This window comes from Syngnathus acus, chromosome 9 (assembly GCF_901709675.1).
Source record: "Syngnathus acus chromosome 9, fSynAcu1.2, whole genome shotgun sequence".
NCBI classification, from domain to species: domain Eukaryota; kingdom Metazoa; phylum Chordata; class Actinopteri; order Syngnathiformes; family Syngnathidae; genus Syngnathus; species Syngnathus acus.
The window spans coordinates 17,771,525-17,795,501 of NC_051094.1; the positions used below are offsets into that span (position 1 = coordinate 17,771,525).

The window sequence follows — 23,977 nt, forward strand, 5'->3', positions numbered from 1 at the left end:
GACTGGCAAAATCATCCTAATTGTTCTTCAAGAAGTGACAGATATAAAGACTGCAAAGCCAAAACACAGAGAGAACTTCGCAATATGCAGAACCAGTGGTGGGAAAGGAAAGCCAATGAAGTGGAGCTTTATGCTGATACCAACAACTCCATTGCATGCTGTTCAATGCAATAAAGGCCATATACGGTCTCTCAGCATCAGGAACAGCCCCTCTACTCTCTGCAGACGGTTCTACCATCATCAAGGACAAAGAGGAAATCAATGCAAGGTGGGAGGAGCACTTCAGCCAGTTACTCAACCGACCATCTACTGTCAACCAGTCTGTGTTGGAGCAGATACCACAAAAGCCTACGCAAGAGGAACTCAACCTTCCATCTATAGAGGACGAGGTCAGAGCCGCAATAAAGCAGATGAGCTGTGGCAACGCACCAGGGAAAGATGGACTCCTTGCAGAAATCTTCAGGGCTCTGGGACCCTCTGCTTTCAAAGCATTCCAGGACGTCCTCTGTGCAATATGGGAAGAAGACATGCCTGTGGAACTCCGAGATGCTACCATAGTGGCATTATATAAGAACAGAGCTAAGGCAGACTGTGGAAACTACAGAGGAATTTCCTTATCATCTATTGCCGGCAAGATCCTTGCACGAATACTCCTCAACAGGCTCATCAAACTATTTCTGAAGAAAACCTGCCTGAGGCCCAGTGTGGATTCCGACCTGGCCGTACCTGACATGATTTTCACTGTGCGACAAATTCAAGAGAAGTGAATTGAACAGCAGATGGACCTATACTCAGTGTTCATAGACTTGACAAAGGCGTTCGACATGGTCAACAGAGAAGCTCTCTGGTCTATACTTCTCAAACTCGGCTGTCCACCAGAATTCACCAAGCTCATACGCCTCTTTCATGGCAACACGACAGGCCCTCTCGAATGGAAAACATTCGAACACTTTCGCCATTTCCAACGGAGTAAAGCAAGGCTGCGTGCTTGCACCCGTTCTATTCAAACTGTTCTTTACACAAGTCCTGCTCCACGCGGTGGAAGAGCTGGACCTTTGGGTCTACATAAAATATCACCTTAACGGATCCCTCTTCAACCTCCACCGCCTCTCTGCCTGGACGAAGACCCTTGAGAAACCCATCTTGGAGGCATTGTTTGCCGATAACTGTGGGAGAGCCACCTGCAGATCATTGTCGACCACTTCGCAGAGGTCGTCAGGCTGTTTGGACTGACAATCAGCCTTGGGAAAACAGAGGTCCTGGTCCAGCCATCCCCGAACACTACACGGCCCCAGCCAACAATCACCATTGACGGAACCCAGCTGAACTGCGTGGACAGTTTCAAATACCTGGGCAGCACAATCTCTGCGGATGGATCGCTGGACAAGGACATCACTTCCAGGAACCAGAAAGCTAGCCAAGCACTTGGCAGACTCAGAGTGAAGGTCCTACAGCAGAAAGGCATTGCACAGTCGACAAATCTGAAGATCTACAAAGCTGTGGTCCTCTCCTCACTTCTGTATGGCTGTGAGACATGGACCCTATACCGTCACCATATCAAACAGCTTGAGCAATTCCATAACAGGTCTCTGCGCAGGATTATGAACATCGCCTGGCAGGACAGAGTCACCAAAAGGAAGTACTAGATAGAGCTGGCTCAACAAGTATAGAGTCGATACTGCTGAAGGCTCAGATGCGCTGGCCAGGCCATGTGATACGAATGGAAGGCAGCCGCTTACCCAGACAAGTCATGTATCGTGAGCTGAAAGAGGGTTCAACGGCAACAAGGACGCCCCAAACTGAGGTACAAGGACACTCTGAAAAGCAATCTGAAGTCGCGTGATATTCAACCACGCCATTTGGAAGTGCATGCTCGTGACAGAACGGAATGGAGGTCTCTCACTTCCAAAGCAGCCACTGCCTTCGAGAGGGATCGGCGACAGCGTTTAGCTGCATCAAGGGAGAGACGTCACAGAGCAGCATCCACCTCAACCCAAAATGCAGATTTTAAATGTAGCACCTGCGGGCGCTTATGTGCTTCTAGCTTCGGATTGTGGAGCCACATGCGCAGTCATCGCTGAGAACAGACACAACGTCATCATCGGACCCCTATGGACTACCAAGAAAAGAAAGTTGCACATAGAGTTACACCCTGAATTGGTCACTAGCTAATCCAAACTCGTTTGGTTGTACTTCTTTACAAATATGTACCCATTTTACAGACTTTCCATTCTACAATGCCACACAAAAAAGTTTCAGATTCAACATGAAAAATGTGTTTGGCTTTTGTATGCCAACAATGGTGTGTTCACCAAGTTGGACTATGAAACTAACAATATTTTTAGTAAGGCCATGATAGGCTGTTGGAGATTAGGTTGGCCATCAATCAAACAAGGGGACACAACTGTTTCTTTACATTTTTAATGTCTTAACTAGGGCCAGAAGAGGAAGCTGTATTGCATGGAAAGTACTCCCACAAGCGCAGAGGAGTACGGAACATGCAATTCAACCCAGTCAATAAGCGAAAACTCTAACTGAAGATAAATATTTTTGTCAATGACTTTTGACCTTTATAGATTTTCACTTTATCTGCACTGGTGGCAATGGCATACCAACATTTCTTTGAAACTCTTCCAGCTACATTGTGTCCCTAATTATTCATGATTCCTTCACCTTTGTGCAGGTGAATAAAATAGACTAAAATACAGTCAAATAACAAGAAAGATTGTTCTAAGTAATGTGGATGTTCTTCGTCTACCTTTTCTCCTGTGTTCATTTTTTTGCTGGCAGAAAATTCTTTCAGAGAGCGAGTCACAGCCCTATGGAAACAAGACAAAGACAACATAAATCATGTCAGCATATCCGTTAAGAAATACAAAAGTAAGCTTCGGTAATTTCTACTGTTTTACTTGCTCCTTCAAAAATATTTCACATTACCATGTCAAAAAGGGTAATATACACTCACGTTGAAACTTCAGCAATGTGTTTATGTCTCAGAGTCAACCACAGGTCATCATCTTCATCCAGTAACACTTCTTTTGTTCGAGTCTCCCCCATTCCACTGGTCTCAAACCTGACATCGAAATGTATACAATGAGTAGCTGCATTGAGTAAGGTAACACACGGTGGGTATAACGAATACTCTGTTACATAACAATGAAACCATACAGATCACAATTACAAACTGCAGGATCATATGTCTTGATTGGCGCTCCCCAGTTTCTCCCACAACTAAGAACATTCAAGGTATACAATATTGTCAATCAGTTCCCATGACCGGGCAGGATGTGTTACACAAGAATTTCATTGCTCACTGCTACCGTTGTGTTTACTAATAGTCACACTTATGTTATTCTACAATGTAGAACATTGATACGGAGTGTAGAATTTTGCAATGAAAAATGGACCACGTCCTATTTATTTATAGATAAGCACGGAAAACCTTTGTGCTTGGTGTGTTTGCAACAAGTTTCGGTATTGAAGGAATATAATATTCGACGCCACTACGAGACTCTTCACAGCGAAAAAGATGACTGCTCGCAAGGACAACTGAGAAGAGATAAGATCAACAAATTGCAGGCAGGTCTGAGGAAACAGCAGTCAACTTTCATCCAGAGCCGACAAGTCAGTGAAGCAGGAGTAAAAGCCAGCTACCTGATTGCCAGCAAAATAGCATTAGCATCAACAGTGGCGGCCCTGAGCAATTTGGTGCCCTAGGCAAGATTTTCCCTGGAGCCCCCTGGCCGCGGTCGTGGTGTGCAGCGTATGCACCACGCAGACTCGCGGAGGGCTTGACTATGTGGCTTAATGTAAAAGGTCAAATGTAAGGTAAAACAACAAACATTGTACATTGGGTTCAAATAAATATGTACTGGTTGGCTCCTTCCTGTGGCCAAAATATTATGACTAGGGTACAATTATTTATTTTTATTTATTCGTGGAGTTGATGAGACATTGACTGTTACTGAAGAGTTTCTTGAGTTGGTGCCAATGATGGACACCACAACAGCCGAAGACATGCAGATTTGAAGGGCAAGTTTACCTCCGTAGGTCTGGACAAATTTGATCAGTATCTTCCAGGGTACCCCAAATTACCGTATTGGCCCGAATATAAGACGGTGTTTTTTTGCATTGAAATAAGACTGAAAAGGTGGGGGTCGTCTTACATTCGGGGTCTAGACATTATACCCATTCACAACGCTAGATGGCGCCAGATATCTTTAAAGTGAATGCTGAACTTACTTCCCCAGGCCAAAGTGAACCCCTGTCACGAAGAATAAAAATAAAAATAGCGGTAGCCCGAAGAAAAAATAGCGGTAAGAAAGAAAAGAGAAGAAAATAATAGGAGATAACAAAAAATGGAGAAACAGTAGGTTTATTTACATTTCAAAAACCAGAAGCCATTCATTTACAAATGGGATTGCACTTTAGTTTACATATTCAAATGTTTTGATATTAAGATGTGATAGACAGTTTTTGCATGATTTGAATGAGGCAAAATAACATGCTTTTTCTCTCGAATATATTATAATCGTTTGTTTCAGATGTACTGTAATTATTTTCTGTATAAAAATTAAATTTGGTGTTCAAAAAGTCTTTTTTCAAACTTGAGTCTTGAAAAAGAGGGGGTCTCTTATAATCAGGGTTGTCTTATATTCGAGCCAATACAGTAACAGCCCTGGCTGCTAAAAGTTTGTGCATGTTTGGGACAACCTACCTTTGTGAACAAATTTTTTCAGTAATGAATATCAATAAAACAAAAATGCGTTCAAGGCTCACAAACAAACACTTAAATGACCTTCTGAAAGTGACAGCTAGTCAGGACATGGCACCTGGTATTGATGCACTTGTACAGGCCAAAAGATGGCAAGCATCAGGAACAAAAACAAGTCCAGACTAGTCTCATGCCTTTAAAATGCTGCCTGTTTGCATTGAAAAAATACAGCTCTGTGAAGATGAATCCTTACTGTGGTAAAGTGTGCAGTTTAATGTTAGTCAGCAACTTCACTACAAAAGAGTATGGCGGATTTCTACTGTTCATGCAACTCCATGAATGTTCAATATGTATTGTATGTGTATGTGTTTCATGAATGAAGTTTCCACATTTACAGGACATGTGAATGCTTTCTTCTTTACACATTTAATAGCACTCTTCTTAGTTTGTAAGGTGTAGGCAGGGATTAAATTTAGATTTTATATGCACATGTGTACTCGTCACCTTATCGTGGTGGAGGGGTTTGCGTGCCCCTATGATCCTAGGAGCCATGTTGTCTGAGGCTTCATGCCCCTGGTAGGGTCACCCATGGCAAACGGGTCCTAGGTGAGGGGCCAGACAAAGCACGGCTCACATTAGCCCCTTATGATGAAAAAAATTAATGGATCTCGTTTTCCCTCGCCCGGACGCGGGTCACCGGGGCCCCCCTCTGGAGCCAGGCCTGGAGGCGGGGCTCGAAGGCGAGCGTCTGGTGGCTGGGCCTTCGCCCATGGGGCCCGGCCGGGCTCAGCCCGAAAAGGAAACGTGGGTCCCCCTTCCCATGGGCTCACCACCTGTGGGAGGGGCCAAAGGGGTCGGGTGCATTGCAAGCTGGGCGGCGGCCAAAGGCAGGGACCTTGGCGGTCTGATCCCCGGCTGCAGAAGCTGGCTCTTGGGACATGGAATGTCACCTCTCTGGCTGGAAAGGAGCCCGAGCTGGTGTGCGAGGCAGAAAAGTTCCGACTAGATATAGTCGGACTTGCCTCCACGCACAGTTTGGGTTCCGGTACAAGCCCTCTCGAGAGGGGCTGGACTCTCTTCCACTCTGGAGTTGCCCACGGTGAGAGGCGTCGAGCAGGTGTGGGTATACTTATTGCCCCCGGCTGGGCGCCTGCACATTGGGGTTCACCCCGGTGAACGAGAGGGTAGCCTCCCTCCGCCTTCAGGTGGGGGGATGGGTCCTGACTGTTGTTTGTGTCGATGCACCAAACGGCAGCTCAGAGTACCCACCCTTTTTGGAGTCCCTGGAGGAAGTGCTGGAGAGCGCTCCTTCTGGGGACTCCATCGTTCTACTGGGTGACTTCAATGCTCACGTGGGCAATGACAGTGAGACCTGGAAGGGCGTGATTGGGAGGAACGGCCCCCCCGATCTAAACCCGAGCGATGTTCTATTATTGGACTTCTGTGCTCGACACGGATTTTCTATAATGAACACCATGTTCAAACATAAGGGTGTCCATGTGTGCACTTGGCACCAGGACACCCTAGGCCGCAGTTCGATGATCGACTTTGTAGTCGTGTCACCGGATTTGCGGCCGCATGTTTTGGACACTCGGGCGAAGAGAGGGGCGGAGCTGTCAACTGATCACCACCTGGTGGTGGGTTGGCTCCGATGGTGGGGGAAGATGCCGGTCCGACCTGGCAGACCCAAACGTTTTGTGAGGGTCTGCTGGGAACGTCTGGCGGAATCCCCTGTCAGGAAGATCTTCAACTCCCACCTCCGGCAGAGCTTTTCCCACGTCCCGGGGGAGGCGGGGGACATTGAGTCCGAGTGGACCTTGTTCCGCGCCTCCATTGTTGAAGCGGCCGACCGGAGCTGTGGCCATAAGGTCATTGGTGCCTGTCGTGGCGGCAATCCCCGAACCCGCTGGTGGACACCGGCGGTAAGGGATGCCGTCAAGCTGAAGAAGGAGTCCTATCGGGCCGTTTTGGCCTGCGGGACTCCGGAGGCAGCTGACAGGTACCGGGTGGCCAAGCGGAACGCGGCTTCGGCGGTTGCTGAAGCAAAAACCCGGGCGTGGGAGGAGTTTGGCGAGGCCATGGAGAATGACTTCCGGACGGCTTCGAGGAAATTCTGGTCCACCATCCGGAGTCTCAGGAGGGGGAAGCAGTGCAACGTCAACACTGTTTACAGTGGAGATGGCGTGCTGCTGACCTCAACTCGGGACGTCGTGTGTCGGTGGGGAGAATACTTCGAAGACCTCCTCAATTCCACCTACACGCCTTCCATTGTGGACGCAGGGCCTGGGGACTCTGAGGCGGACTCTCCAATCTCTGGGGTCGAAGTCACTGAGGTAGTTAAAAAACTCCTCGGTGGCAAGGCCCCGGGGGTGGATGAGATCCGCCCAGATTTCTTAAGGGCTCTGGATGTTGTGGGGCTGTCATGGCTGACACGTCTCTACAACATCGCGTGGACATCGGGGACAGTGCCTCTGGATTGGCAGACTGGGGTGGTGGTTCCCCTCTTTAAGAAGGGGGACCGGAGGGTGTGTTCCAATTAAAGGGGAATTACACTCCTCAGCCTCCCTGGTAAGGTCTATTCAGGGGTGCTGGAGAGGAGGGTCCATTGGGAGGTCGAACCTCGGATTCAGGAGGAGCAGTGTGGCTTTCGTCCTGGCCAGCTCTACACCCTCGGCAGAATCCTCGAGGGGGCATGGGAGTTTGCCCAACCAGTCCACATGTGTTTTGTGGACTTGGAGAAGGCGTTCGACCGTGTCCCTCGGGAGGTTCTGTGGGGGGTGCTTCGGGAGTACGGGGTACCGAGCCAACTGATAAGGGCGGTTCGGTCACTGTATCACCGATGCCAGAGTTTGGTCCGCATTTCCGGCAGTAAGTCGGATTCGTTCCCAGTGAGGGTTGGACTCCGCCAAGGCTGCCCTTTGTCACCGATTCTGTTCATAATTTTTATGGACAGAATTTCTAGGCGCAGCCGAGGCGTTGAGGGTGTCCGGTTTGGGGACCTCAGCATCGCGTCTCTGCTTTTTGCAGACGACGTGGTGCTGTTGGCTTCTTCGGGCCGTGATCTCCAGCTCGCACTGGAGCGGTTCGCAGCCGAGTGTGAAGCGGTCGGGATGAGGGTCAGCACCTCCAAATCCGAGTCCATGGTCCTCGATCGGAAAAGGGTGGAATGCCCTCTCCAGATCGGGGATGAGATCCTGCCCCAAGTGGAGGAGTTTAAGTATCTTGGGGTCTTGTTCACGAGTGAGGGGAGGATGGCGCGCGAGATCGACAGGCGGATCGGTGCAGCGTCGGCAGTAATGCGGACTCTGTACCGGTCCGTCGTGGTGAAGAGAGAGCTGAGCCAAAAGGCAAAGCTCTCAATTTACCGGTCGATTTACGCTCCTACCCTCACCTATGGTCACGAGCTATGGGTCGTGACCGAAAGAACGAGATCCCGGATACAAGCGGCCGAAATGAGTTTTCTCCGCAGGATGTCCGGGCTCTCCCTTAGAGATAGGGTGAGAAGTTCGGTCATCCGGGAGAGACTCGGAGTAGAGTCGCTACTCCTCCACGTTGAGAGGAGCCAGATGAGGTGGCTCGGGCATCTCATCAGGATGTCTCCTGGACGCCTCCCTAGGGAGGTGTTCCGGGCATGTCCCACCGGTAGGAGACCCCGGGGACGACCCAGGACGCGCTGGAGAGACTATGTCTCTCAGCTGGCCTGGGAACGCCTTCGGATCCCCCGGGATGAGCTGAATGAAGTGGCTGGGGAGAGGGAAGTCTGGGAGTCCCTCCTGAAGCTGCTGCCCCCGCGACCCGACCCCGGATACGCGGAAGAGGATGGATGGATGGATGGATGTGTACCGTAATTTTCGGACTATAAATCGCGGTTTTTTTCATAGTTTGGGGGGGGGGGCGACTTATAATAAGGAGCGACTTATGTTTTTTTTCAAAAATTTTCCCAAAAAAAAAAAAAAGTGAAACCGCGATAAACGAACCGCGATGTAGCAAGGGATTACTGTAATTTGAATTTCAAGTGACGTCAGCAGCGCGACGCGTCGTGGCGCGGCGGTTGTTTACATAAAGGACAAAGATTGATCCCGGGATGACGAAGATGACGAAGGGCCCCACGTACTACCGGCATCATTAGCGGCTTTGTTTCTAAGTGACACGGCCGACGAAGAGTTTGAAGGATTTAAGGATTTGGAGTGACACAGAAGGTTTGAAAAACTATTATGGCTTTTACCCACGCCCGGTCCTACTCTCCGGAGCTCTCTTTCACCTCCGTGGTTTGAAGTCGGGGGCCGGCGCTCGGCCAGGTGGCTGTCCAGGGACGGTGGATGGGGCTCGGACATGGCTTTTACGCACGCCCGGTCCTACTCTACCGAGCTCTCTTTCACCTCCGTGGATGGAAGTCGAGGGCCGGCGCTCGGCCGGGTGGCTGTCCGGGGACGGTGGATGGGGCTCGGTCATGGCTTTTACGCACGCCCGGTCCTATTCTATGGAGCTCTCTTCCACTTCCGTGGCTGGAAGTCCACGCCGCCACACGCCTGGCGTGCCAGTTTTGTTAAATAAAGAGCCGTTTACCAAACCCACGTCTTTCCTTGAACTTTGTTAACTCTACAATATAGTTATATAGTAGATCTGTGGAATAACGACGAGGCTGACGTCAGGGCGCACGCGCGGCGTTGTTGACGAAGGACGAGGAATTTGATCGATGGATTTAATGATTTAGAGTGCACAGATGGCTTGATAATACTATTGCTTATATTATAGTTATTTGATATCTAATTTATATATCGTTATATGGGCTTGTGGAATATTTTGAAGTGCAAGCGCCGTCAGCTGCGCGCTCCCATTGTTGACAAAGGACGATCGATAAATTTAATGATTTGGAGTGACACAGATGGTTTGATAACATTATTGCTTATATAATAGTTATTTGATATATAATTTATATAGCGTTATATGGGCCTGTGGAATATTTTGAAGTGCAAGCGCCGTCAGCGGCGCGCACGCGTTGTTGACAAAGGACGATCGATGGATTTAATGAATTGGAGTGACACAGATGGTTTTATTAACGTGTTATTTATGTAATAGTTTTTTGAATAACTCTGAATTTTACGTCAGGGCCGTTCTCAGCTCTTCGTTTGTGTTTATGTCACGTTAGCATACCTATCGTTTAGCCTGTTGTTGCTCGTTCATGACTGTTCTTGGTGTTGGATTTTGTCGAATAAATTGCCCCCCAAAATGCGACTTATACTCCGGACCGACCTATATGTGTTTTTTTTCACATTTTTGGGCATTTTATGGCTGATGCGACTTGTACTCCGGAGCGACTTATAGTCCGAAAATTACGGTAAATGGTTTAAAAATGTCTTTCTTTATAAATCTCGTTTAATCTTAAAATGCATTACTGTTAATGTTTTAAGTTATGTTAATGTAATGCTATTAATGTTTTGTAAAAGGAATGTTCATTAAATTTCAACATTTTCCTAATGTTCTTGTGCTTCTTTACACCAAAAAAAAAAAAAAAGAAAGACATTATATTTTGGTTATTTATAGCAGAGTATTTTATAATTTTAATGGTCCGGCCCACTTGACATCTACCGAGGCCGTATGTGGCCTACAATGTGAAATGAGTTTGACACCCCTGTTCTACATCATTAACTTTATTGTTGTGTGAAGGCAAAGGCCTTCACACGTTATTCCTGTACTTCATTATTCTACTTATTCCACCCACTTTTTTTATGCTTAACTACTTCCACATAATTCATCCGATTCACCTCATCCCAAATATTCACGCCACGCGCGCTTGTATTTTTCTCATTCCAAATATAACTGTTCATCTTAGGCCTACCTATTCCAAAACATCCCACTTACTAAAAATTTAAAAATTTCAACTTTAAAATTCACGCCAAATTTTACAAAATGTACCACTCAAAAAAAAAAAAACACCATAGTAAATTCCCTCATTTTCAATATGCGTATTTCTGCAGGCATGTTTTGTTCATGGTTAATTAGGTAAGACCCTATGCAGACTATGGCAAACAAGCATGGTAACGGTATCTTGATACCTGAAGCTTTGTGTTCGGTGAAACAAAATCCTCACTTCTGATGAACCAAGACTATTTGTCCTCAATTGTGTGTCATTGTGGGAGTGTTCAGGTGTATCACACAGAAGAGACTGAATATGTGTCAATTTCATTAAAAGGGGACAATGCATGTTAAGCAACATTATTCAAGGTACAGTGATCCCGCACCACTTCGCGCTTCACCTATTGGGGCCTCGGTTCATCTCTGTTTTTTATGAAAACAAATATTGTAATAATCGTAGGTTTCCATCGTTCACGACGAATATCCGCGATCCATTTATCACGTTTTTTCATGTTCGCCGGAAATCTATAGAAGCTAAGATTTGGTTTATCGCCTCGTCTATTGCTACATCCAACAGCACAGCAGGTATCCGGCATTTTTAAGCTCAAATAGCAGCAGATATAACAAGAAAGCGTGTGTGAGTCGTTGACCGGCACTGAAAAGTTGACCGCCATGATGGCCGCCAAGCTAATGTGGGTAGCTTGATGACGTCAGCTGCAAAGCCTCTATATTCGGTGCATCGCGGATTTTGTCACTTGGAGCGCGGGGCTTTGTTTGCCCATATGACCTTACAGCACACGATTGGCCGGTCGAAGAGACGAGACCAATGGGAACATGTTGATCTGTACCCTTGCCTCTGATTGGCTTAGAGCTGTAAGAGCAGTTTTAACCGCGCTTTATCTCAGCCTCCCGCTACGTAACCACTCTTGCCCTTCGTTCGCATCAACACAACCAGCAGCATCTCTGATTTGTGCTTCATTTTGTCACGAACGTGGCAGGACAACCAAATGCATCACAGGCTCTTTAGTTTAAAGGAGACAAGGAGGACTGGAATGCCGCCAGAGCAGGACAACAAGACAAGCTGACGAGCCAGTCAGCGAGCGCGCATCGTATGTCATTGAAGCAGACGGGCATAGCAATCTCGTGGTCGGGGCCAGGCAGAAGGTCAAGCCAAACAGAATCCAGAGCAGACCATAAAAACAGGGTTTCGCAAAACAGTGAATCAGTAAACACGCATCGCGCTACACAGTGGATCAGGCAACCGGGAATCAGGTGGCATAGCAAAACCAGGTGGCATAGCAAAACCAGGTGGCAGGCATACGTGTATCGAGGCAGACGAACCACTGCAGACTGACGGACTTACGGGGTTTAAATACGCGCCCTAATCAGCCGGTAACAAGGGCACAGGTGGCAGCGATCAACACTGGTTAGCGCGAGCATCTCCGTATTAGATATGCGCACCCCGCAGACCAGCGCAAGCACAGCGATAGCAGAGCGGAGCCGTGATGTGTTTACGGTAGTTTTTTTTTTTTTTTGTACCTTTGTGAGTTTTGGTGAAGTCAGTTTAATGTTAACATTTTAAAAAGTGTTTAAGAATACAATTAAGTGTTTAAAAAAAACTGCGGATATCGTAAAAAGATTGATTCCACGTCGCAGATTTTCACCTATCGTCTTGGAACGATTTATCAGCAATAAATGAGGGATCACTGGAAATACGCCCGAAACTAAACACATTTTCTTTGATGAATTCATTTTCTATAAATAAGGGCATACTTAATTATTGATTATTAAAAGAACTTGCAAACCTTTCAGGGATCCAAATTCTTATCTGAATTCTGTGTGTGCCTATGCCTGCGTGCGTGCATGCCTATATACCTATAGACATCATTCTCAATGCCAAGCAGGTCGTAGGCCATTGCCTGAAGAGTGAGCTCATGTAGAAGCGGTGACACTGGATCAAATCCTCGGTCCAGAATGATAAGTTGACTCCGACACTTATCAGGTCCCTGGAAAAAACCGGCACAGAAACAAGATGATATACATTACACAGGGATTCAGCAGAGTAGAATTATATCAAAACAATGAACTGTAATCACTGATAATTTTGAAGAACCAAGTCTGTACTTCAAAAGGCTGTGCTTATACTACTGTGTAAGAATGTGTAATATAATATGTATTTCCAAAATAATTGTCAGACAGGAAGACATTGGTAAATACCACAACATTCTTTTTTGAAGTAGAATATGAAAGATTAGGATTAACAGATTAAGTACCTAAAAAATGTATCACAGCCTCCAAACATCCTGCTGATGTATAGAACGACAAATCTTTGCATAGTGTCCACATTGTGGCAGCTCAACATAAATGTTATCAACTTATTACTGTTTCTTCAAGGTAGTATGTGTGGGTAATGTATGTAATGTATTAAGTATGTAGGTATTTTTAACATTTACTTCTATATTGACTTTACTTTTGCTTCATAGGTTAATGTTTTGAATAAACATTTCTACTTTTGCTTCTTTGTTTTTATCGACATCTCCCACCTCCCCCATGCTGGGGTCATCAGCCTTGTAGCCATCCAGCTTGTCCTGTAGCATTTGGGCCAGAACGGCACAGTCTTTGTACTCTCTGAATAACACACGCAAACAAATAAATAAAATAGTTACAGTAACATTTTGGGAGAGTTTTTTCCCCAAAATGTAGTGTTCCCCAAAATACCGTAATTTCCGGACTATAAGCCGCTACTTTTCAAGTTTTGAACCCTGCGGCTTGTTGTCCGGTGCAGCGTATTCATGGATTTTTTGTGATTTTTGTGATGACTTGATCACTTATACACTCGTAAAAAGGCTGTAGACCACTGTTGTACGGCACCACTTTGCTGGGCGGAGGGATATGTGACACGGTCACTGGGGAGAAGAGCGGTGTGTTGATCGCATGTCCATCAACCAGGCAAATAGTGCCGTATAATGCACACAAAGAAGAGACAGAACAAGATCAAGACGGACATTACTAAAGAAAGGAAGCTTTTATAAAGGAAGCTTTTATTCACAAACCCTCATTTTAGGGCGACAAAAGAAATGCATATGATGCCGCTTTTAAGTTAAAGGCAGTCGATTTGGCTTTTAACATGCACTGTAGAGGTTTCTTCCGGTCTCTAGGGGGCACTGGGCTATTGTTGATGAAATCTTGTTGCGTCACCCTTTTCTTTATTTATTTCCTGGTCACGTCTACTCTGGAGCTATACGTGTAGCTCGCTAGTTTAATGTAACTTGGTGCTTTGTGCGTGAATAAAATTTGCATGAACCGACCCTCATCATGGAAAATGCTAGAAGAAATTCATAAAAGAGACAATGAAAGAGAGACTGATAAAGTGTGTGGCGAAGTATATTTGACGCTATTCCAATCGGACACTGAGGAGAAAGACTTCAATGGTTTCAGTGCACAAGAGGAAGATGAAGACGTCTCTCAGTGACTTTTACTGGTATATTTTTAACCAGCCCTGTTAGTGCTGTGCTACCGTGTTGCTGCTTTGTTACCGCCGCGTCTAAGTGACTTTTACTGGTATGTTTTTTTATCCATCCCTATTCGCACTGTTACTCCCGTGTTGCTGCGGCATTACTGCCGCGTCACAGGCAGTGTTTGGAAAGAAATGTTAAGGTATGTTATTAAAACTTTAAAAAGGCTTTCTGTGTAACGTCTTTCTTTGTAAATAACTCCTGTGCACATGTGGCTTTTACAAACCGGATTGTTTGTTGGGAAATTGTGTAAAATGTAAATAAAAACAAAATACAACGATTTGAAAATCCTTCTCAACCCATATTCAATTGAATACACTACAAAGACAGCATATTTAATGTTCAAACTGATAAACTTAATTGTTTTTTTGCCAAATAATAACTTGGAATTTCATGGCTGCAGCACGTCCAATAGAAATTGGGAAAGGTGGCAAAAAATACTGAGAAAGCTGAGAAAAGCTCATCAAACACCTATTTGGAACATCCCACATGTGATCAAGCGAATTGGGAACAGGTGGGTACCATGATTGGGTATAAAAGCAGCCTCCCCAAACATGCTCAGTTATTCACAAGCAAGGATGGGGCAAGGTTCACCACTTTGTCCACAACTGCATGAGAAAATAGTTGAACAGTTTAAAAACATTTCTCAAAGCAAAATTGCAAGGAATTTAGGGATTTCAACATCTACGGTCCATAATATCATCAAAAGGTTCAGAGAATCTGGTGAAATCACTGCACGTAAGTGCCACGGCCGGAAACCAAGACTGAATGACTGTTACCTTCGATCTCTCAGACGGTACTGCCTTGAAAACCGACATGAGTGTGTAAAGGATATCACCAAATGGGCTCAGGAAAACTTCAGAAAACCACTGTCAGTAAATACGGTTCGTCACTACATCAGTAAGTGCGAGTTAAAACTCTACCATGCAAAGCAAAAGCCGTGTATGAACAACATCCAAAAACGCCGCCGGGTTCTCTGGGCCCGAGCTCATGTAAAATGGACTGATGCACAATGCAAAAGTGTTTTGTGGTCTGATGAGTCCACTTTTCAAATTGTTTTTGGAAACACTGGACGTTGTGTCCTCCGGACCAAAGACAAAGCGGACCATCCGGACTGTTATCAACGCAAAGTTCAAAAGCCAGCATCTGTGATGGTATGGGGGTGCATTAGTTCCCATGGCATGGGTGACTTACATTTCTGTGAAGGCAACATAAATGCTGACAAGTACATACAGATTTTGGAGCAACATATGCTGCCATCCAAGCGATGTCTTTTTCATGGACGCCGCTGCTTATTTCAGCAAGATAATGCCAAGCCACATTCTGCACGTGTTACAATAGCGTGGCTTCGAAGTAAAAGAGTCCAGGTTCTCCCCTGGCCCACTTGCAGTCCAGACCTGTCTCCCATTGAAAATGTGTGGCGCATTATGAAGCGTAAAATACGACAATGAAGACCGAGGACTGTTGAACAACTGAAGTGGTTCATTAAGCAAGAATGGGAAAGAATAACACATGAGAAGCTAAGAGAATTAGTCTCCTCTCTTCCAAAACTTTTATTGAGTGTTATTAAAAGGAAAGGTGATGTAACGAAGTGGTAAACATGCCCTTTCCCAACTTCTACTGCACGTATTGCAGCCATGAAATTCCAAGTTAATTATTATTTGAAAAATAAAATAAAGTTTATGAGTTTGAGCATTAAATATGTTGTCTTTGTAGTGTATTCAATTGAATATAGGTTGTAAAGGATTTTCATATTGTATTTTGTTTTTATTTACATTTTACACAATTTCCCAACTTCAACTGAAACCGGTTTGTAGTACGGTGCGTCTTATTTATGAACAAAACAAAATTTTCCGCGATTTTTTTGCTGGTGCGGCTTATAATCAGGTGAGACTTAAAGTCCAGAAATTACGGTAGTAAAACTATCATGGTCATTCAGTGCTAAAAGCGCTCATAGCTCTGCATGCAATTTAAACAAAAAACAAACAGATCAAGCATCACTGCTTTTCACCTGGATGAGAAGAGTGCCCTCTTCGGGAGTGCATTTTTTCTGTATTCATCACTTTTTTCACTCATTCATCTTCCGTACTGCTTATCATGAAGGTGCCTATCCCAGCAGTCTTTGGACGGTAGGCGGGTACACTCTGAACTAGTTGCCAGCCAATCACAGGGCACATAGAGACAAACAACCATTCACACTCACAATCTCATGTTCCGGCAATTTGGAGTGGTCAGTCGGCCTACCATGTATGCTTTTGGAATGTGGGAGCAAATTGGCATACCCGGAGAAAACCCACACAGCCACGGGGAGTACACACAAACGCCAAATAGGAAGGCCGGAGCCGCAATCAAACGCTGCACCTCTAAACTGTGAGGCGGACGTGTGAACCAGCGCTCCAACGTGCTGCCTTGCATTCATCACTATTTAAAAAAAAAGAAGAAAAAAATGCTGACCTCTTATCAGCTCATCTTTTTGCACTAAGCTCTCATTTTGCTCAATGCAAGCCACCACTCCAAACAGGTCTCCCTTGGACCCACAACATCAAAAAAACAGATCATGACAGTGCTTCATTAACATCATCTACAGTAGTTTAGCTGGTTTGGGGATGCAAGTGACCACTCAAACATGCATTCATTGTGCTACTATAGAGAGCAAGGAAGCTGCATTCTCTAACAGCATTTTATTACCCAAATGAGTGATTTACATGATGTTTATCAAATCATAGTTTATATTTGGCCAGAGTGTTCATGCTGCATTAATTACTCACTTGACTTAGATGTTGGTACAATGGTTGCTCAATGGTGTTAAACGGTATTTGCGCACTTTGTGATTTCTTTCTTTAGTTTCTTACACTTATAACAAATAACAAAATAATAACAAAAGATAACAAAAGTAAAAACAAAAATCTGTTTTTAAATGGTGGGTTTTTTATCTGAGTGAGAGAGCGAGAGAGAGAGAGAGAGAGAGAGAGAGAGAGAGAGAGAGAGAGAGAGAGAGAGAGAGAGAGAGAGAGAGAGAGAGAGAGATCGGGCAGAAGGCGGGGGCCACCCAGAACTGGTCTATGAGAAAGACAATAAATGTTTTTTACCCACTTGAGATTGTGCAGGACGTAGCTTTTACCTGCAATTCTCATGTCACCACTAGAAAGCGGCACAGGGCTGCGTTTATAACCACGCACTGCAGTATCCATCTGACATGGTGCTTTATTTCTTCTTTGTCTTGTTGGAAAATTCAAAGGGGGTGCCCAATCGTACCCTGCGGCATAAAACTAATACCAATTGACTACCATGTTTTTCCATACAAAATGCGCCCCCGTGCATAATACGCACCCTACAAATGGCATGTCGATGCTGGAAAAAAGCCTGTACCCATGTATAATACGCACCCAAATTTTGACTCTTACTTAAGTCCGTAAACGTAAAATTATTTCAGAAAAAAGATCATTTTTGGGAACAACCGGATGTTATTCTGCCGGTCAGTATCACTGCGCATGCGCTAGCAAACTCGATAGCGAAGAAATGTTTCGGATTTGTGTAGGGTACATTGTGACAGCAAACGAGCAGGTGATCGAGCAAGCGTCTGATACGAGAGCATTGTGTTCGTATGGAGCGTGTTTGAAGTGAACAGCAGAGAAGAAAGGAACAAGGCAAAGTGTTGTGAAATAAAATATTACCTGTAATACGCATTTTGTTATTTGCTGATTGAAACTGCTAATTAAACTGTGAATTGAAACTAATAGGTAGAGAACTGAACTCTCGCTCTTTATATAGCTGACGTGTCTTGCCCATCCGTTCTGCGCATCTGTAATGGCGGCCTCCGTATGATATCCGGTTTGCGATGGAGATTAAAAAACAAACAATATTTGACAATAACACACCATCAAGGATTGCACCATCGCATCAAACGATGTGTCGTCAATTATGAATTTTACTGACTAAGTGTGTTGGGCAGGATGGCTGAATGCGATGCGCGATTCACAACAAACAAGAAGAAAGGTGTGATTTCAAGTTTTATTTCGAGGGAGATTTTCTTCAAAAATTGTTGTACCCATGCATAATGCGCACCCCAGATTTTAGGACAATAAATTAGTTAAATTTTGCGCATTATGCATGGCAAAACACGGTATACGTTTTTTTCTGTTTAAGGATGGAGAGAGAGAGAGAGAGAGAGAGAGAGAGAGAGAGAGAGAGAGAGAGAGAGAGAGAGAGAGATGTATACCCCATGGTGAAAAGGATTGTTGGTCTCACCCTCTGTATCGGATTCCAGGATATTCTTTCAGTGTAGCGCAGAGGGTTGCAATCTGTTCAGCACACCCTTCAAGCATGTTGTTCTTCACATCAGCTTTAAAAGGGCTGTAGAAGTCCTGAAATGCATCTACTTTGTCCAGGGAGAAAACCTGGCCCAAAGGGAAAGAGGATTCACCCATCCATCCAAATGGTCCTCAAAACGTTCTTTAATCGAGGCTTCAAGTGTACACATGCAATCTGTTCACGGTTAATTTGTTATAGCTATGGCATGAAGGAATCGCCCGTCCGTCTGTGTCCATCCATTCCACCCCCCACCCACCCACCCATCCATCCATCCATCCATCCGTCCGTCCGTCCGTCCGTCCGTCCGTCCGTCCGTCCGTCCGTCCGTCCATTCACCCATTCATCCACCCATCAGCCTGCCCACCCCTTCATCCGTCCATCCATCCATCCATCCATCCATCCATCCATGATATGGGCATTCCTACTAAAATATCCCGCCCGCTACAAATGTAATGAGGAGGGGAATGAGCCTGTCACATGGTAAAAAAAACTGAAACTCACAAGGATGATGAGCATTAATGTATAGTAATTTTACTGCAATGTTTTTTTCTTCTTTTGCACTATTTTTTTATCTAATACTTTTTTTTATCGCCACTGTATATTGTGTATTGTGTATATACTGTCCGTTTTTTTTTAAATTATATATATCTCTTACTTTTTTAAAATATTTTGGCCCCTTCCCCGCATGCGTGTGTATGTTAAGTGTACTGCTGCTTACACAGGAGTTTCCCCATTGAGGGAATAATAAAGGATTATCTTATCTTATATTATCTTATAGCCCTGTTATTAAAATTACATGTGATTTGTGTCAGAGCTGCTGTTGGATTTTTGTAACAAACCAATAGTGTCACAATTGCTAAATAATTCAATGAGTTTTGATGAACAAAGGGCTGTAGCAAACATTTACGTATATATTGAGTAGCTAGACTATATACAGTACATACCATTTTAATAAAAATATAACCACCATTGTGATTTCTTCTTGACTCAGATAATACTAAGATAAGTCAATGTACTGCCACTTTCTTACTTGAGATTCATAGGGCAGAAAGGCTACATGGATCTCAGTCAAGGCCTTCATGGCTTTGGAGGCGCGAGAGTTGGTCAAGAGTCCAAACGTGGAGTCTGGAATTGCTGTAATAAAACAAACACAAAATTGGTATTTAATTTAATTAATATTCACTCACCAAATCTATTAATGCCAACAGTGAATTGTGTTTCATTTTAAGACATGTGCACAGACAAAAAGCTCTATTTAACCGAAAGGTTGAGGTTTAGTCTAATAGTAACCCCAGCAGTCAAGAAGCATTATTGTAAAATATTAAAGATTACCGTATTTTTCGGACTATAAATTGCGTTTAATTTTCATAGTTTGGGTGGGGGGGCGACTTATACTGAGGAGCGACTTATATGTGAATTTTTTCACAAATCTTCAAAATTAAAAAAAAAAAAAAAAAAGTTAAACTGCGATAAACAAACCGCGATGTAGCATGGGATTACTGTAATTTGAATTTCAAGTGACGTCAGTGGCGCGGCGGTTGTTTACATAAAGGACAAAGATTCGATCACGGGATGACGAAGATGACCAAGGCTACCGGCATCATTAGCGGCTTTGTTTGTAAGTGACACGGAGGACGAAGAGTTTGAAGGATTTAATGATTTGGAGTGACACAGAAGGTTTGAAAAACTATTATGGCTTCTACGCACGCCCGGTCCTACTGTACGGAGCTCTATTTCACCTCCATGGATGGAAGTTGAGGGCCGGCGCTCGGCCGGGTGGCTGTCCGGGGATGGTGGATAGGGCTGGGACATGGCCTTTACGCACACCCGGTCCTACTCTACGGAGCTCTCTTTCACCTCCGTGGATGAAAGTCGGGGGCCGGGTGGCTGTCCGGGGACGGTGGATGGGGCTCGGACATGGCTTTTACGCACGCCCGGTCCTATTCTATGGAGCTCTCTTCCACCTCCGTGGCTGGAAGTGCCACTTCCGGGGATGGAAGTCCACGCCGCCACACGCCTGGAAGTCGACGCCGGTGCTTGGGGCCGTGTGGCGGTGAACTACGTATTTATGTTATAGTTATTTGATATATTTTATTTCGTGTAGCAACTTGCATATGTTTTTATCGTTACAGTTCAGTATTTGTTTGTTTGTTTGTTGAACTCTTGTTTTGTTAAATAAAGAGCCGTTTACCAAACCCACGTCTTTCCTTGTACTTTGTTAACGCTACAATATAGTTATATATAGTGGTGCTTCACTCCCCTCCCTGAAGGACATTTACACCTCCCATCTCACCCGCAAGGCGACCACGATTGTGAGTGATGTGAGTCACCCCGCTCACTCTTTATTTGATCTTCTGCCCTCTGGGAAGAGGTACAGGAGCCTGCGCTCCCGCACCACCAGACTCACCAACAGCTTCATACTCCAGGCTGTTAGGATCCTGAACTCTCTCCCCCCTTCTGCGTAGCGTCCTGTACCTTTGCGCTGTATTCTGTCTGCCTGCTGTATCCACACTTGCTCCATTTTTGCTCCTCTTATTTATTATGTTATTTGTTTATTTATTATTTATTCATCACTCTTATTTATTTATTGTTTGTGCCTTCTTGGTTTTACTTTTTGTGTTGTTTACTTGTATGTATATTGTGTCCAATGCTTGTCACCGTGGGATAGTGGAAACGTAATTTCGATCTCTTTGTGTCTTGACATGTGAAGGAATTGACAATAAAGCAGACTTTGACTTTAAAGGACGATCGATTGATTTAATGATTTGGAGTGACACAGATGGTTTGATAATATTATTCCTTATATAATAGTTATTTGATAGATAATTTATATATCGCTATATGGGCCTGTGGAATATTTTGAAGTGCAACCGCCGTCAGCGGCGCGCACCTGGCCGGCATTGTTGACATAAAGGACGATTTAATGAATTGGAGTGACACAGATGGTTTTATAAACGTGTTATTTATGTAATAGTTATTTGAATAACTCTGAATGTTACGTCAGGCCCATTCTCAGCTCTTCGTTTGTGTTTATGTCACGTTAGCATACCTATCGTTTAGCCTGTTGCTCGTTCATGTCGGTTCTTGGTGTTGGATTTTGTCGAATAAATTTCCCCCAAAATGCGATTTATACTCCGGAGCGACTTATATATGTTTTTTTCACATTATTGTGCATTTTATGGCTAATGCGACCTATATTCCGGAGCTACTTTTAGTCAGAAAAATACGGTATGTCTAGTATATTCCATCCATCCATTCATTTTCTGTAGCGCCTCACCCCATGGGGGTCGCAGGCGTGCTGTAGCCTATCCCAGGAGTCATTGAGCAGTAGGCGGGGGACCCCCTGAACCAGTTGCCAGCCAATCACAGGGCACACAGAGACGAACAACCATCTGCACATGCACTCACGGGCAATTTGGAGTGCTCAATCAGCCTACCATGCACGTTTTTGGGAAGTGGGGGGAAACGAGTGCCCGGAGAAAACCCACGCGGGCACCCGGAGAACATGCAAGCTCCACACAGGGAGGTCCGGAGGTGGAATCGAACCCGCACCCTCTGAACTGTGAGGCGGACTTGCTTACCAGTACCTCACTGTGCCGCTATTTAGTATATTGTTATTATAAAATAAACCATTTGTTGCATGTATTTCTTTCAAGATGAATGTTGTTAGGGTTGACAAATTATCTTGATCGTATGATTATGTTGGAATGTAGACTAGAATTATTAACTTTTTTTAAACCTTTTACCTTTCCTTGACTCTGAAAAGTTTAACAATTCAGTTGTTGAAACTTTCCAAATGGTGTGGAAACATTCTTGCTTAGTTAGTCATATAAAATGCTCAACTAGTTTCTGTTTCCACAACCTTGTAAAACAATGAGCTGGGACACTCCACACTGATTAACCAGTTGCTGCGGTGACCACCAACCATGTCCAATCTTACCCCCACCCTGCTTCTCTCAATAAATATGCTCTTGCAAGAATCCAAAGTCAGACTTTGTTCGAACATCGCTGTATGCACAGTAACGAACGATTTCTCCACTTGCAAGTGCTCAAAGGGCATACTGTCTCCCGTGTGGTTCTTGCAAATAAGTTAGAGTGAGCACCACTCTAACAAATGTATTACAAGATGAATGTATTACACATGTATTTGTTACTCACTGTCAGTGAAGAAGACATGGGCTGCTCTATACCTCGGAGACCGTGGATCTCTGAAGTCCTCAATAAGACCCTCAACGGACTGTGAACAGATGATATGATTTCTCATGAGCTTGAGTAAAAAGTAGTCACTTTTAGACTATTAATAAAGACACACTTTGTTTACATAAGGAAATCCAGTGATGACTATGTGGAATAACAATTCCGAAACATTTAAAATAACTATTTGCGTTCCTGCGTTCTCCCACCAAATTAAGCAGGCACCATGAGTGAAACAGCAGTGATCAGGTTCCCAGTGCTTTGAGGGTAAAAGGGTGTTATATGTATTTAGACACATAGAAAAACTCTGGAGGATATAAACCTGTGGCTTTTGGGACAAGTAATATTTTGGCCATCCATCCATCCATCCATCCATCCATCCATCCATCCATCCATCCATCCATCCATCCATCCATCCATCCATCCATCCATCCATCCATCCATCCATCCATCCATTGGGGTTCACCCGAATGCAGTCCTTCTCAAATAGTGGGGCGCGCCCCCCTGGGGGGGCACGGTGCGTTACAAAGGGGGGCGCGTGTGACACCAGGGAACATGCTTTTCTTTTGGCTGTACTAGATTAAAGGGTAATTAGACATCCACTGCACTAGGTGGGAGTGGCGGTATCACTGTAAGAGTGTGCACAAGGAGTATTTGCTCTACAGTGTAGAGCGCACGGAACATACGCACACACAGCACAGAGCGGGGGATAAAAAGTGCAGTGGGACACCATGGAAAAATATTTAACAGGGTTAAAAAGAACCCGCCGTGAGTCGTCACCTTATCGTGGTGGAAGGGTTTGCGTGATCCTAGGAGCCATGTTGTCTGGGGCTTCATGCCCCTGGTAGGGTCACCCATGGCAAAAGGGTCCTAGGTGAGGGGCCAGACAAAGCACGCCCCTTATGACGAAAAACACAAATGGACTTCGTTTTCCCTCGCCCGGACGTGGGTCACCGGGGCCCCCCTCTGGAGCCAGGCCTGGAAGTCGGGCTCGAAGGCGAGCACCTGGTGGCCGGGCCTTCGCCCATGGGGCCTGGCCGGGCATAGCCCGAAAAGAAAACGTGGGTCCCCCTTCCAATGGGCTCACCACCTGTAGGAGGGCCCAAAGGGGTCGGGTGCAAAGTGAGCTGGGCGGCGACCAAAGGCAGGGACCTTGGCGGTCCGATCCCCGGCTGCAGAGGCTGGCTCTTGGGACATGGAATGTCACATCTCATCATGATGGCGTGCGGATGGCCGCCACGGTGAGTCGCTCTCTGTTTCTTTGTCTTATTTTGTGTGTTTTCTGTGTCCTCTGCTGTCCATCCCGGATAACTTTTACCAGAGAAGCGCTGTTAAACATCGGACAGTCTTCTTCTGGTATTTTCTCTCCTGTTCTCTCTGATTCAGA

The 23,977-nt window shown here is 45.1% G+C and overlaps 1 protein-coding gene across 2 annotated transcripts in view; it reads right to left on the reverse strand.

The window, feature by feature from the left end:
* stxbp1b (syntaxin binding protein 1b) overlaps positions 1–23,977 on the reverse strand; it is a 109,031-nt gene that overhangs the window by 57,130 nt on the left and 27,924 nt on the right. For both annotated transcript variants that reach the window (XR_005098834.1, XM_037259474.1), the window contains exons 5-11: positions 22,555–22,633; positions 19,427–19,530; positions 18,334–18,482; positions 13,114–13,198; positions 12,446–12,576; positions 2,966–3,073; positions 2,759–2,819 (exon numbers count right to left, since the gene is read on the reverse strand). Coding sequence is in view for 1 of the 2 variants with exons in the window: in XM_037259474.1 (XP_037115369.1) it covers positions 2,759–2,819; positions 2,966–3,073; positions 12,446–12,576; positions 13,114–13,198; positions 18,334–18,482; positions 19,427–19,530; positions 22,555–22,633 (717 nt within the window). In the remaining variant the exon portion in view is untranslated. The remainder of the gene's footprint in view (positions 1–2,758; positions 2,820–2,965; positions 3,074–12,445; positions 12,577–13,113; positions 13,199–18,333; positions 18,483–19,426; positions 19,531–22,554; positions 22,634–23,977) is intronic.